This window comes from Natator depressus, chromosome 7, assembly GCF_965152275.1.
Source record: "Natator depressus isolate rNatDep1 chromosome 7, rNatDep2.hap1, whole genome shotgun sequence".
Lineage (NCBI taxonomy): Eukaryota > Metazoa > Chordata > Testudines > Cheloniidae > Natator > Natator depressus.
Window position 1 is genome coordinate 80,274,245 of NC_134240.1, and position 16,722 is coordinate 80,290,966.

The 16,722-nt window shown below is 39.6% G+C and overlaps 1 protein-coding gene across 1 annotated transcript in view; it reads left to right on the forward strand.

Annotated features, from left to right (window-relative positions):
* Positions 1-16,722, forward strand: part of MYPN (myopalladin) — a 136,408-nt gene that overhangs the window by 36,198 nt on the left and 83,488 nt on the right. Inside the window, exon 2 of the mRNA XM_074958881.1 lies at positions 1,535-2,479. Coding sequence (XP_074814982.1) covers positions 1,536-2,479 — 944 coding nt within the window. The 5' untranslated portion in view covers position 1,535. The remainder of the gene's footprint in view (positions 1-1,534; positions 2,480-16,722) is intronic.

Consider the following 16,722-nt stretch of genomic DNA (forward strand, 5'->3'; position numbering starts at 1 on the left):
CTCAAAATAGTTAATGCCAAAGCTGACTGCAGAGTTACACAGGAATCTCATTCAACTGGGCAACAAAATGGCAGATGAAATTTAGTGTTGATAAATGCAAAGTAATGCAGATTGGAAAATATAATCCCAACCATACGTACTAATTAATGCGGGCTAAATTAGTTGTTACCACTCAAGAAAGAGATCTTGGAGGCATTGTGGATAGTTCCCTGATTCACTCAATGTGCAACAGCAGTCAAAAAAGTTAACAGAATCTTAGGAACTATTGCAAAGGGATAGATAATAAAACAGAAAATATCATAATTCCACTTTATAAATACACGATATGCCCACATCTTGAATACTGAGTGCAGTTCTGGTCAGCCCATCTTAAAAAAGATAGATTTGAATTGGAAAAGTACAGAGAAGAGAAACAAAAAATAATTAGGGGCATGGAACAGCTTCCATATGTGGAAAGATTAAAGAGACTGGGACTGTTCATCTTAGAAAAGAGACGACTAATTGGGGATATGATAGTGGTCTATAAAATCATGTGTGGTATGGAGAAAATGAATAGGGAAGTGTTATTTACCCCCCTCACATAACACAAGAACTAGGGGTCACCCAGTAAAATTAGTAGGCAGCAGGTTTAAAACAAGCAAAGGGACGTCCTTCTTCACACCACGCACAGTCTGCTTGTGGAACTCATTGTCATGGGAAATTGTGAAGGCCTAAAGTATAACTGGGTTTCAAAAAGAATTAGATAAGTTCATGGAGGATAGGTCCATCAGTGGCTATTAGCCAAGATGTTAAGAGTCACAACCCTATTCTCCAGGTGTCCCTAAGACTCCAACTGCCAGAAGCTGGGACAGGATGACAGGGGATGGATCACTCAAAATTACCCTGTTCTGTTCATACCCTCTGAAGTATCTGGCACTGGGCACTGTTAGAGACGGAATACTGAGTTAGATGGACCATTTGTCTGACCTAGCATGGCTGTTCTTATGTACTTAATATATTATTTTCTATGAGTTTTCAATGAAAAATTGCCATTAGAGTGTGTTTTAACCCCAAAAATTGACTTTGTGGGGTTATATACTTATTGACTCTCAGTGATTTCAAACCAAAGTTGCTCAGTTTATAAGTACCGTAAAGCTGTTTGTTTGTTTTTTCTCCTAATTGTCAGTCCTACAAATTCAGCATCAAATCTAAAAGTCAAAGCTGGCTTGCACATAGTCAACCATAAAGGCTTTGCAACTGGAAGTTATTTAACAATCCTCTTGACCTATTACCTGGGAATAGAATAGTTCCGCAAGTCTAACAGGAGTAAAAAGTAATAAAAACTGATTTTAGTTCAAAAAGTCAGCAGATCTGACTCTGAATTACACAAGAACAGGTCTATTTAATAAAAAGAGCCCATTTTTAAAAGAAAATTTTTAGAATAGAAGTACAATTTAAAAACTTCGTGTTCTGCTTTTCAGACGCATATAATTCTGGGCTGGTAACTAATTTACTATTGATGAGGTGTGGTCCTATTTGTCCTTTTTGTTGACAGCATGCAAGACAACAGTTTAGAATCTTCCACTTCAATATCTCAACTTCTGAGAGAGAGTTATTTAGCTGAAACCAGACATCAAGGGAACAGTGAAAGAAGTAGATCAGAAGCATCTCCACACACTTTCCATTATGGCAGTACTTCTGGGGCTTCAGAGGAAGTAGATGGCCAAGATGACCTTCCAGATCTCTCTGCCTTTTTGAGCCAAGAAGAATTAGATGAAAGTGTAAATCTGGCAAGACAAGCAATTGATCAAGATCCACCTGAAAAACAGGATGAGCAACAGACACATGTACATTATAGCTCTGATCAAGTGAAAAACTGTGGAAAAACAGTTTCAAACAAACAAGTGGCCCAGTCCACAGTTTTGCCAACTTCAGACAATGGTCTCCACTCAAACTTTTGCCTGGATCATGTCACAGAAACAAAAGGTTCCAAAGAGAGCACTCAGGATCTAAAGAAACAACAGTTTGGTTCTGAAGCAGAATCCAAAAAGGAATTCCTAAACAAGGCAGCAGATTTTATTGAGGAGCTTTCTTCACTTTTCAAAGCACATAATTCTAAAAGAATAAGACCTAAAACGTGCAAAAACTACAGGAGCAAACTTGAATCTAAAAATAAGGCTGCTCAAGAAGGTAGCCCTAGTTTCCCAAAGCTGTCAGAAAAGAGAGAACGACCTTCTATTCCAGTACCTCAAGACTTGGATAATAAAGCAGAGCATATACTTGAAAAAACAAATGATCAACAGGAGGAAAACTTGGAAGCTATAAATCAATTAGAAAGTACAGACTTAACAACAGAGGCAGCACCCACATCTTTATATTTTGAGGAGCCTATCGGACAGCCACCACGCTTTACACAAAAACTGAAAAGCAGAGAAGTTCCTGAAGGAACCAAAGTGCAGTTGGACTGCATTGTGGTAGGAATTCCAGCACCTGAAGTCAGGTAAACATATTCAACTTTTGCTATTTTGCATTTCTGTAATGGCAGGTGGATGTGTTACACCTCTAAGATGGTTTTGTGTATATGTTTTAAAAGTTTGTAGCAGAAATTCTTTGATCTTGGTTATTAACATTAATTAGGAAAAACAATTGCTTTCTTTAAATCATCCAGAGGGTTGTTGCTGTTTAAACTTAAGACATTTAGGGGGCATGCTTTTTCTCTGAATTGTAGAGGAGATACCTGTTAAGAGCTACACTTCTGTAATTAGAAAATGTGTTATCTCCTTTCTGAGAAAGATTTGTTCTTTTTATGGGAACTGAGTGATTAATCAAAGTGAACCAGGTGAAAATAGCTATGTGCATGATTCTTGTTGCTATAGTTTGAATGCATTTGGGTTGAGTAAGTACAGGATTGTATGACCAAGAGATTTTCACTAATAAATGCATAAATATAAATGATAAGAGATTAAAAATCCCCTCTTCTGTTATTACACTCGGAGCCAGGAACTCCTTAATTCTAAGACAGGGTCTGACAAGGATTCCCTCTGTAGCCTTGGGAAAGTCACGTAACCTTAGAGTCTTCAACTGTGAAATGCTTTAACTAATCACTGTTTGTTACCCATGTGGTTGAACAGCTAAACCGTGTGGTATAGTTTCTGCCTACATCTCAGGGGAATGTCAAGGATTAATTAGGTAATGTTTGTAAAGACCTTTGGTGATGAAAGGCACTATAAAAATGCTAAACATTATATGCCAGGGACACAGATTGGGAAATGGTTTATTAAAATTCTCACTTTTACCTTCAAATTCTCAGATTTTATTGGTGTTTCTCAACCTAAACTTGTTTAAAGATAGCCCATAGACTAAATGTTCTCAGTCACCTGGGTGCAACCCCAGTGACTGGAATGAGGATGCATCACAGTGACTGAAAGGAGAATTCAACCTATCCTCTAACGAAAAGTCATGCTATTTACTTTTATTTCCCAATTAATATTGACAGTATCTTAAATAGCCCAATAGCTCAGACAGTCATCTACAATTTTCTTCATAATTTAGAAGTCCCTTTTAAAATATATTGCAGGGTCTTTCTTGCATCTTCAGAGTCGCCATTCCCAACTAGATTTATCATTTCTCTCACAAGAATAACAGGCTTCAGCATCAAGTGAAAGACATACCAAGATTTTTGTAGTAAAAAATCTTTGTCTTCCACTCTCCCAGCTTTTTTCCCCAAGAATTGCTACTTCTCAGAAAGAAGCAGTCACGGCAGCACATTCCTGTAATAAGGACAAAGGAATGAGCATCTACAAACAAATCCTTTGGTTTTGGCCACGTTTCAGCTATGAGAAATCCTTCCAAGAAGACAAGAAGTCCCGCAATGTATGGAGCTCCACTCTTATCTGACACTGCCAGATCATTTTTATTCTTGGTGAGCCTAGCTTCTGAACCCCCAACCAGGTCACAACCCATGGTGCCACAAAGAATTTCTTGCTAAGTTTCTCAATGGCAATAATGTGCCCTTCCTCCACAGGAACTGATTGTTATTAACAGAGGAGGTAGGGGTATATTATTTCTAGGCTGAAATCAAAGGGAAGCATCTTAATGGGTAGATATGTGCATTCCAGTATGTTTTCTGCCCAAACTCACTGCTCTGATTAACAGTTTCCTCTGAGCCTTTCTTTGTACTCCTCTTGTTCAGCCTCCATCATCACAAATGCCAAATTGAATTCAGCTCTTTGTTTGGTAGAAGAGAAAGAGGATGAAAGAAGATAGTAGTGTAAGGGAGTTGCTTTTCCTGAAGAGACTAGAGGGGAAACATTGCCAAGTCCTAGATACAAATTCCCTACTTTGAAGAAATCTCTAACTTCTCAGATTCCAAAGACTCTGGGGCTGACTTGTCCAGGCACTTTGCCTTCAAGGATCTTTCCTATAATACATTTTAAAAAATTCCACAAGACCCACACTGACTCACACTGGGAGCCAGACAAGTGGGTCCTATGAGATGTAACTTTGTGAGAACGAGTGAGAGCATTATGTGGTATTTTGTGCTGCTTGATTGCATCGGTCTATATTATACATTTCCATATACAATGATCCTGACTCACTCATAGTGATTAGTTCCAGGAAAAATAAAATCCGAAAATAATTTACTTGTGGACGAACTTCCAATGAGCTATGGGGACTTGAGCATACAATTCACTAAAAATATTGGGTATCTTTGGCCTGGTGTATAGAGCTGTCAATGACAGTAAAAAAGGTATCTTGTTGCCTGTAGATGCTGAAATGTGTTGACCATGGATTAGAAAAAGTATCGGAGATCAGCCTACTTTGAGGGTAGCACTTTTTAAGAAGGTGTGTGGTTGGTTAATGTAATGGCTGTGAAGTTATGCAAGGAGGAGACAGCTATATTCTAATAGCCAAGAAAGACAGATACAAAAAAGTCAGCAGCCTCTGGAAAGCAGGAATTTATCAGCAGTTCATGAAGCAGAGCTTAATGCGGGGTTCATGGAATGCTTGTCCCTTCCCCTAACCTTGCAGAAGCCCCTCTCTGAATGCTCAATTGCTTTAATAGTCTGTGGTTAGAGAAGGGCAATGGCTTCTCTCCAAATCATAATTCACCCCCCTTCCCCTCCACCACTCCTAGGCCTGTAGGACATTCTGGCACAAGTTAATATGAGAGTGGGTCAGTAGTAACTCGCATTGGTCCTCCCACTGACCAGTGGAAGGTAGCCTGAGGAATGAGGGCATGGATTGTCATGTTGGATGTGACAGCATGGCTTCTGATGGAGTATTTGAGAGGCAGAAAGGTAATTTGTTTCTATGGTACAACCTGGGTCTTAAAAATATACCCCTACAAAGACTATTTCAAAAACTGTGCAGAAGAGATGGTTCAAACTACAACCTCTAGTCTGAGGTTTGGATACAAGCTATTGCCTGGAACCTGTAATTCCTGAATCCAAATACCAAATTTGAATGAATTTGAATTGAAGGAAGTTTTGATTTGGACTTTGAAACTCCAGGTTTAGAAGTGCTTAGTTCCATCGTGTTGGTTTGATCTATTAGAGTTATTCTGACCTCATTTACACTGGTGTAAATCTGAATAACTCCACTGATGTCAAAAAAGAATGATTGTCAACACAAAATGTTGTTTCAACCGGTTGCTTTTTTGATTCATAAACCTGTGTTAAGATAGTATTAAGAAAGAATAGAAACTAACTTTATCATTTGACATTCGGTTCACATTGCTGGTATCAGCCATCTTGACAGAATGTACTGGCCTTCTGCACACAAAGTGGTGGAATAGATGACCTAGAGAAGAATGCCTAAAAGTAACACAGTATCATGGATTGTCTGCAGCTACAATTTTGATGTTGGCATTTGAGAGTGCATTTACTTTTTGTAGCCACTATCTGAGGTAAATGTCAATTAACTTTTAGCAGATATTGGGATTGCAATGTGGGTTTTGTTATTACTGATTTACTTTTCACATGTTAGCCTGTCATTACTGCTGCTGAACAAGCACTTTTCTAAACAAGTAATTTAAATCCCAAATGTTATCATGATTTCAGTGCTTCTAAATCAACGAGTTTCAGTACTGCAGAGAGATGGGTGCAAAGAATTTCCATCAGAGACAGATGGATTAATAGGAATAACTGCTACCAAATGGTCAATAGTAGCAAGAAATCAGACAGAATCTAGTTCTTTTGACTCAATGGCAAGATGGAAGAAGTCAGAGGTTTGAGATAAAATATCCTGATTATCATATTAGAGGCTGGAGTCTTGAACTGAACCTCTCATCCCTGGGACTGCCTGAATGATCTGAGCGGTGGGGACTGGAAGTTTCCTAAGGGATCTGATTGGAAATAGTAATGTAGGGAGGGGACACTGTCTACTCTATGACCACTAGACCTGATTGAACTATTCATTATGCATATGATTCAATGTTAATTTAGCCACTTATTTGCCTAGTGAATTATTCATACAGTGATGATTTTCTTTAAATATATTTCTCGTTTGTAAATGTTTGCTGAATAATTAGAGAAATAACTTTCAGACTCTAAGAGACAAGATGAGTGAAACAGACAAGCTTTCAGACCTGAAGAAGAGCTCTGTGTCTCTTGTCTCTCTCACCAACAGAAGTCCATCCAAAAAGAGATATTATCTCACTCACCTTATCTCTCTAATATCCTGGGACCAACACAGCAATAACACTCCAAACTTTCAGACTGAGTTGTTCATAAACTGTTCCCTTTGACTATTCATTGTTTCCATTGTGTGATGGAACAGCTAAGATACATGATATAATTTCTGCTTTGATTGGCTGACGAAAACTCTTTTTAAAGGATGAATAATGAATAGTAAATAACATACTTCAGTATGAATTTTCAGACAAATAATGATTTGTACTAAAATTTGCCAAACTTTAGGATTCACAGATATTTTCACAAATGCCCAGCAGTTGTCTGAACACCTATTCATAATAAATAATACAACTCCACGAATCGTAGCAAACCAAACTTGGCATTTTTGTTTGCAAAAGTGTCCATTAATTTTTAGAAAACTATTTGACCAGCTCTGGTGAGAACACTTAAAACATGTTATTATAGCAACAATGAGGTATCAGGGAGACAACTTTTACCCAGAAAATGTATACAAATAAAATATGAGTTATTTGATGGCAACAGAATTCATTTGTAAATTTCCTTCTAAACCCAAACACAAAATTCCCTTATTTAGCTCAGCTTTTATATCTCCAGAACCATCTGAGATATCAATAAAAATCATTCTTTTAAAATTACATTTATACAGCAGTATTCAGTATCCACTTGTTGTGTCTACTAAATTATGGCAAGAACATACAAGAGCACATTAATAGAATCCCCATCCAGTAGCTGGGCACATTATTTGTGAATCCCATACATTAGTGCAGAGGCTTGCGTCAATAAGCAGCAGCTGTACCAGGTGAAACGAAAGGGAATCTACCCCTGGTTAAGACTGTATAAGTTGTGCTAACTTTGGACTTGTCTGCACGATGTCTGCATAGTGTGGCAAGTGAGGGTGTGAATCTGTAGCATATGAGCTTGCTGCACGCTATCTCACTACATGGACCCTCTTACAGCACATTAAAAGTTCTGTAGTGTTCTCTGAAATACTGCTATTTGAAATGGGAATATGGCAAAGAGCATTACAGAACTCCCAGTGTGCTGTAGTAAGGGCCATACAACCAGTTAGTATGCAACAAGGTCGTGCACTGTAGATTCACATCCTGGCTTGCTGTACGCTAACTCATTGTGTAGACAATCTCCTTGTCTCAGGTGTGAGTCGCTTTTGAACATATCTCTCTTATTTTTTAATTGTATTGACATACTGTCATGTATTTGTACCTGATTTGACAGTGCCACACTGTATGTGGTTAATTCCATGTGCAGTGACTTGTTCATTGTGTTTCTGGTTATAAGTTTCAGTTACTACATGTGGAAATAGAGTGCAATGTGATGAAAACCTAGGCTTTGCTGCAGTGTCATTTCTCCTTTCCATTTTCAAGTTTTACACTTGTATAACATGAAACTGTTTCAGAATAGCAGCCGTGTTAGTCTGTATTGGCAAAAAGAAAAGGAGTACTTGTGGCACCTTAGAGACTAACAAATTTATTTGAGCATCAGCTTTCATGAGCTACAGCTCACTGTTTGTTTACTTCAAGGAAAAGGGTTAATAATCCAGTTACTCCCTGTAAATGATCAAGTTTCTTTACACTCTGTTTGTTCAGCACTTGACTCACTGTTTGTAAAAGTGGCATTGTAAGAATATTTTGTACTTGTTATAACAAAGGACTTAACTGATATTTTTAACATAAGATCATAAGAATGGCCATATTGGGTCAGACAAGTATCCTGTCTACCGACAGCGGCCAACACCAGGTGCCCCAGAGGGAGCGAACCTAACAGGCAATGATCAAGTGATCTCTCTCCTGCCATCCACCTCCACCCTCTGACAAACAGAGGCCAGGGACACCATTCCTTATCCATCCTGACTAATAGCCATTAATGGACTTGACCTCCATGAATTTATCCAGCTCTCTTTCAAAACCTGTTATAGTCCTAGCCTTCACAACCTCCTCAGGCAAGGAATTCCACAGGTTGACTGTGCGCTGTGTGAAGAAGAACTTCCTTTTATTTGTTTTAAACCTGCTGCCCATTAATTTCATTTGATGGCCCCCAGTTCTTATATTATGGGAACAAGTAATTAAGGTTTCCTTATTCACTTTCTCCACTCATGATTTTATATACCTCTATCATATCCCCGCTTAGTCTCCTCTTTTCCAAGCTGAAAATCCTAACCTCTTTAATCTCTCCTCATATGGGACCCGTTCCAAACCCCTAATCATTTTAGTTGCCCTTCTCTGAACCTTTTCTAATGCCAGTATATCTTTTTTGAGATGAGGAGACCACATCTGTACGCAGTATTCAAGATGTGGGCATACCATGGATTTGTATAAGTTGTATATAGATACGCTTATATATATAAATATATATATATATGTATTTATAGATACATACGTTATATATAGATACACTTACATAGATAAGTTGTATATAGATACATTTTTGTATCTATATTTTAATGTTGCATTTATAATATTGTAATTTTTCTTTCTAAATGAGAACTCTTACACTTAGTGGAAGTAACATAGAGACTTGCAAAATTAAATTAAATAATTTACTGTATTTTAATGTTAATTATGTAACTGTAATTACTAAAAATTACAAACTACAGAACTGGCCAAACCAATCCCACTCAGTGTCTTCTGCAGGAGTTCTCTCTGAAACTTGGACAACAGCCATCCAGGGACAGGAAAGCCATTTTTAAGGTGTAACACAGTGCCCCTTTGTGGATCATCATCAATAAGGAATGAACCCAGGATCTCAGGACCCAATAAGGAATGAACCCAGGACCTCATATAAAAGTATGAGCCTCTACTGCCTGAGCTAAAAGATCCTGCTCTGTCAACCAATGCTGCAGCAGACCTATCAACCTATATCTGTAGCCCAGCAACCACCATTAGAGGGGGACCAAGCACCACATTGAATGGGTGGAGGTCAGATGATGTTACAGAGATAAGAAGTTTAGATACTAGGTGAAATACAAAAAGAGCAGAAGTCCATGATTGGAATTTGGATATGTCTGACATTCATAAGTCAAATTGAAAAATAAAACACTATGGAACAAATTCAATGGTAATGTAAATAGTAGTGTAAATCATGTTGGGTGGAACTGGGCCAGCAAACGGGTGTAAATGGTAAAGTAGTGTGGGTAAAGTAGTGTGGGCAAACAATTGGGCAAGTATTTGTGGGTAATCAGTGAGGGACAGAAAGATGGGTGGCACAAGAAGCTGATTTAAAATAGTGGTAAGTGAGCCTCTGAAGATTTGATTGTTTTGATTTGGATACTTATCCAGACCCATCCAAACCTTTGAGGCAACCAGGGCTTAATGTAAAGATGGTTGTGTGTAAAATGTAGTGTAAATAAGCCCACAGGTGGCAAATGAGGCAATGCCAAATGCCTCAGGAAGATTTAAGAAATTAAGCACATCACTAGGTGAAGTTGGTTAAGCTTATCTACAAAGACATTTCAATGTATCCAAACTTTATCCCTTTTATTTTATATCAGTTTTATGCAATGCCATAAAAAAAGGAAAAATCAAAGAATGACAACACAATATCTGGTTATACTGACCCCAAAACTGAGTTCACAGCTAGAGAGAAACACTTAGCTTATTATTATTTAACATTTATGTTGAGGTAGCACCTAGAGGCCACCCAAGATGCAGCTTCATTGTACAAGGCATTGCATGAACACATAGAAAACGACTGCCTTGCTCCAAAGCATGTATAGTTTAAAAAGTTAATTTGAATTACAATTTAACCCCTGCCCCCAAAAAACTCTGAAACAGTGAGTCACATTTACTTTAGCTACAGGTCAGATATACAATAGGTATTTGGGGTGAGGACCGTTAAATTCTTTTCATGGAGCTAAAGGTTGTGAGGACTTCTCTCCATGCTTCCTTCGGCATCTCTCTTTTTTTTTTTAATTACTAAAGTAGTAGGTATAACATACATCCTTCGTATTGGTGGCAGATGGCCCCTCCTTATCCGCTCAGGCTAAGAGGGGTCTAAATTTTTTCCAAACTGTTTGGCTCATCTCTGCTAAGTTAATTTTACTTATGAATCACATTGCATGATTTGGCACACACAACCATTCTGTAAGTGTCATGAGGATTTGAAGTGCTATAAACAGGCTGCATGTCATGAAATTTCTATGAGAGCACTCTTTAACATACACACAGATAGCTAAAAAAGGTTCATTTGAGCACTGCTTTGTTTAAGAAAATAAATCTGTGATTGATTAATTTGTAGTTAAATTTAAAAGTCATATAATCTCCATTAAGTTGAAAAATATTTCTGAGTTTAATAAAAACTCATTTATTGGTTTTTATTTCTTTAAGCCATAGGGCCAAACTTGTCTTTGATATAACTCCATTCAAGTCAGTGGAGTTATGCCAGAGATGAATTTGGCCATAAGTGTTTGATGCTGGTTGGGCTTCATGTGAATCTGACTTGTGTAGTGGAACTATCACCACAATTTGTGGCAGGAATAAAATGTCAGTGACAGAGAGTATTGATACTTTAGTCACGCCACGTATCTCAGTGTCAGTACTCCTTTTATAACTAACATTTCATTGCTGCCATGGACAGTATTTCAATGGTAAGAATAAAATGTTCATTAATAAGGATTATATCACAATCTGACATTTTATATGATGGATGAAAAATCCTACTAAAACATTTCCTAAAATGTTATTTTACAATTTGTGGTAGTGAGGAGAGGACTATTGGTGTAAAAGCATACGTTTTATTTATAAAAATTACAAGGGCATATTGTACTCTTGATCTTTTTGGGTTTTGTTTCTGTAATCTCAAAATAATTAGTGTACGAACTTTAAGTAAGATGGAAGTAGTGATTAAAAATATACTACTTGGGAAAACTGAGCCTATGTCTGAAGCATAAGTTGAAGTTTACTTTACTAACTTATGCTGCTCATTTTGAAGGGATGAGAGAAATAGTAACTGCAGAGGAAAGAACAGCAGTAACTGAGTTATACATTGTCATCTGTAGTGCTCTGTAACAGAAGACTGCATTCATGCAAGTTAATAGGAAGAAATGGTTTACATGAAAATACACTTGACAAACAATGGAATGAAGAATAAATTCCAACCTACCCCAATAGAATTTTATTCAAAAAGTTGATCAGAAGGAGCACATATAGCCTTTCCATTTTAGTGTTTCTTGCTTTGTCTGTGCTTTGTCATACACAAACACACACACACACACAGCAAAGAACCATATAATCTTACTGTAGCCAGTAGAATAGCTATAGTACTAGGCTGCCCAATCAGTCCTTTAAAAGAGAGGCTTCTTTTGAAGCTTCTTTATTTTCAGTCCCCTGCCTTTGTCTTTTTATACTAATTTTGAAGATTTGTCTCTTTGGCCATTTTGGAAATTTTCTATAGTCCATTTGGCTTTTTAAGGAATGTGTAACTGTCTCTGCTCCTTTTATAATAACGATTGCAGATAATGGTATTTTGTAAACTTCTGACTGAGCTCCTCACTACTGAATTTGGCTTCCAATAACATAGTTTTTAAGAAGTGTTTTGAAACATATTTAACAAGGTCCATGAAGCTTAGAGGCAGCATCAGTGGTTGCTATGAAATACAGTATATTGGATCACAGCTCTGTCCTGGTCAAATTGCTGACTGAAAAAACATGCCAGGGCATCTAATTTTGCCCACCCAAGAGTTGAAGACCTAGAAAATGAGCAAAGCAGGACTGGAAGGGATACAGGAATGTGATCCAAGTCTTCCCTAGATGATGACCAACTAAGAGATCAGGGTTGTGAGCATAAAATGTTGCCATTTTCTCAATGGCAAAATTTCACAAAAACAATGTGAATATATTTCACATAAGCAAATCTGTATTTCATCTGTGAAAAATTTAGGAAGTGAAAATTGAGTATATGTCAAAGTTCTCTCTATTCTCAGTCTGTTGTAACAAAATTATGTTACAGGGGTCTTTTCTTTATATATGCTTACATATTTGTCAGTTGTAATTGGTGGTTTTAAATTTGTAAGTACTTATTCATTAAATCAGTTTATAGTGCTTGTTACAGTAGAGGCTAGTAATTTGTGAAAGTGGATAGGTAAAACTGACACTTAAAGGCACAAAACTGATACATACAGTCATTCAGCCTTGAAATCCTACTCTGCGGTTATAAAGGAGTGTCTTTCTAACAGGATGCCAGTGTGGTAGGCAATTGAGTTCACTCTGCAAGGCAGAAACTCCCCTGCAGAATAGATAGAGTTTACAAGTTCCAGGACTGAACACTCAAAGTCAATTAATTGGACAGGTATAACTTATACTATGTCTTATTCAAAATAATAGGGAATATACCCTGTCCTCACATTAGGCTTTTAGGATTTATGGGGCACAAATAGTAACTAGTTTGCATCTCAGTTATGTAATAAATATTGAAGTTCCACTTCTTCCTGCGTGCCTATCGTGCTGTGTTTGTTACAGAGCTCCCTCAGGCCTCACTTATCAGTCTGCACATAATTCTGTTAGAGTTCATCTTTCAATGGTATAGGCTGCTTACTCTTCTTTTCTCAGGAAGATCTTTTGGGGATCCAGAGTTTATATACTGTCTGATATACACCCCAAACTGATCTGAAATGCAGTACTTCCAACATGCTAATGCAACTAAAGTGTTAAATGTAAGCAATTTTATTTGTTTAGTCATATTCTTAAAGATCTGAGGTACAAACAAATTCTTAATGATCTGACCCTCATGATGTGTGCTAAGACACACTGTGCAAGCACAGTATAGTTTATTGTTTGAAAGTCTTTCCTAAGGTTTTCTACAATGAATTTAAATTTGCTGTAATATAGTTTTACTTGCCAGTTCTTTGATAATATTTGCTTGTGCTCAGTGGCTTGTATATAGCTTTTACTTAGTTGAATTATTTCTAGAGCTGGGTGAAGAGTTAAATCATAAGAACAATCATACTGGGTCAGACAAATGATCCGTCTAGCTCAGTATCCTGTCTTTGACAGTGGCCAATGCGAGATGCTTCAGAGGGAATGAACAGAACAGGGCAATTTTGCGTGATCCAGTCCAGCTTTTGGAGGTTTAGGGACATCTGGAGCATGAGCTTGCATCCATGATCATATTAGCTAATAGCCATTGATGGACCTATTCTCCATTATCTTATCTAATTCTTTTTTGAACCCAGTTATACTTTTGGCCTTCACACCATCCCTGGCAATGAATTCCACAGGTTGACTGTGAGTAGTGTGAAAAAGTACTTCCCTTTGGTTTAAACCTGCTGCCTATTAATTTCAATGGGTGCCCCTGGCTCTTCTGTTATGTGAAAGGGGTAAATGACACTTCCTTATTCACTTTTTCCATGCCATTCATGATTATATAGACCTCAATCAGTAGGGCTCCGTGTCTGTCATGGAGATCACAGAAGTCAGAGTTTCCGTGACTTCCTGAGACCTCTGTGACTTCTGCAGTGGCTGGTGTGGCTGACCCCAGGGCTTCCCAAGCAGCTGGCCCTGGGGCCAGCAGCTCAGGCAGACCTGGAGACACCACACCAGCTGCTGCTGGAGCAGCTCTGCAGCCAGCCGCTCGTGTAGCCCCGCAGTCAGCCTCACCAGCCACTGCTGGAGCAGCCCCAGCTCTGCGGCCAGCCACACCAGCCACACCAGCCAATAGGACCTGGGGGCGGTGCCTGCGGGCGAGAGCAGCATGCGGAGCCTCCTGCCCCCCGACCCCCCCCGACCCCCACCACCTAGGTGTTGGACCTGCTGGCCACTTCCGGGGGGCAGCACGGAGCCAGGACAGGTGGGGAGCCTGCCTTAGCCCTGCTGTGCCACTGACCAGGAGCCGCCTGAAGTAAGCCCACGCCCCAACCCCCTGCCCAGCTCTAAGTCCCCCCCACACCATGAGCCCCCTCATGAACCCCAAACCCCTCATCCCCAACCCCATCCCAGAGCCCGCACCCCCAGCCAGAGCCCTCAACCCCTCCCACATCCCAACCCCCTGCCTCAACCCGAAGTCCCCTCCCACACACCAAATCCCTCGGCCCCACCCCCCAGCGTAGACCCCCCCCCCTGCACACCAAACCCCTCATCCCTGGTGCCAGCCCAGAGCCCACACCCCCAGCCCAGAGCCCCTCTTCCATGTCCTAACCCCCTGCCTCAACCCACAGCCCTCTCCCACACACCAAATCCCTCGGCCCCACCCCCAGCCTAAACCCCCCCTCCTGCACCCCAAACCCCTCATCCTCAGCCCCAGTCTAGAGCCCACACCCCCAGCCCAGAGCCCGAACCCCCTTCCATATCCTAACCCCCTACCTCAACCCTGAGCCCCCTCCCACACCCCTATCCCCTCATCCCCGGCCCTGCCCCAGATGCTGCACCCCCAGCCAGAGACCTCACCCCCCCGCACCCCAACCCTCTGCCCCAGCCCTGAGCCCCCTCCCACACTCCGAACCCCTCAGCCCCGCCCTCACCACATGAATTTTGTTATTGACACATCACCTTCATATTGGTCACATAACAAAATTCATTCTGTGCATGAATGTAAAAAATTAAAGGGAACATTGATGCCTGAGCAACGGTCCCGTAGCATTCTGTTAGCTTTTTTGACTGCCACTGCACACTAGGTGCATATTTTCAGGGAATTATGTTATTTGACAATCAAATGTATTTGAAAAAAATCAGAATTCACTGAATAATATCCACTGAATACTTTACTCAACCAGTCTTAATTATTTCTTTGAGTTAATTAGAAAAATGGCAGAAAACAGAAAATACAACTATTGCTTGTAAGAAACAGTATTGCATATACGTGGAAACCGTTGGGCTGGATAAACTGGACAGACCTCAAAAGGTTTATAGTTCAGAATTAGTTTAGTTCAATATCTAAAAACAGATGCTTCTGCACTTTACCCAGAACTTTTAATTCCTGACTTCAATAAACCATAGTACCTTTCCTTCTCCCCACCCTCCATCAATCTGAGTTTTGCTTTGGAGTGAAACCCAGCTGCTTTTTACCTTCGTCCATCATTCCCTCCACATCATTACAGGGCAGCAGGATGACCTCCTCTCTCCTCCAGCTTGTTTGCGTAAGGGTGAGCTGATTGGTGCTGAGATTGCCTATCTCATGGAGCTGCCTTCTGAGGTGCTGCTTTTCGAACAAAATCTAGACATGCTCCTTTGTTTCCTGCATCTTCTACTGCATTGGCTCTTTGAAATGCTGAAGAGAATTGATATCTCTAAGTGTCTAACGAAATGCTGTGAAATCCCTGTTTCCACATGAGAAATTGGATTTGGGATTTCAGGTTCACACCCAGTGTAATCTGCAGCATCTAAATGAGGGTTAAAAGGCAAATGGAGCAACAGGACCTAGAGAAGAATTTAGGGTCCAGCTGCCTGAATGGCCATCTGCCCCTGAGAAGACTTGTCCATGGAGATGTCTTATAATGTGGAAGAAAGCGTCTTTTCCTTGGGATATAAACATTAACCTTATAAATGTAATCATCAAGTGGTCACAAATATGCAGCAACACATGACAATGTAAAGAGTCATGTTAAATTAAATTCCAGTCCTTTTCTTTACTTTGTTCCAAGCTGAACATGACATTTTACAGGGATGAAGTTTAAGAGAAATTTCTATATCAGGAATTTATACCAGGCAAGTACAGATGGGTCTGAACTAAAACACCAGACCTGAACACTCCCAAACTTTGGATGAGTTCAGATCTGGATCTGAACTTTATGGGTTGGGCCTAGCTGTGCTGGAAAGGCAGATGAGGCGCCACCTCCTTTGGCCCACACAGAGTAACCCATCTTATCTGCTCCCTCTTGGACTTTCATAACTGCATTGATCTTTTTAAAAAGTTGTTAAACACATGTACCAGAAACATGGATACCACAACAAAAAACAAGGAAGAATAACAATCTTTACTACTGTACAGTGATCCAGTCAATCTTTCCAATCCCCAGGCCACACGTAACAGCTATCAGAAAGGTATGCTATTTGAATGATAAGATACTTACGTAAACAAGCTAGTGAAATGGAGTCAGTCAAGAGATGCTTGAAAGTTTGAGATTAGATTTTTCTATATGTCC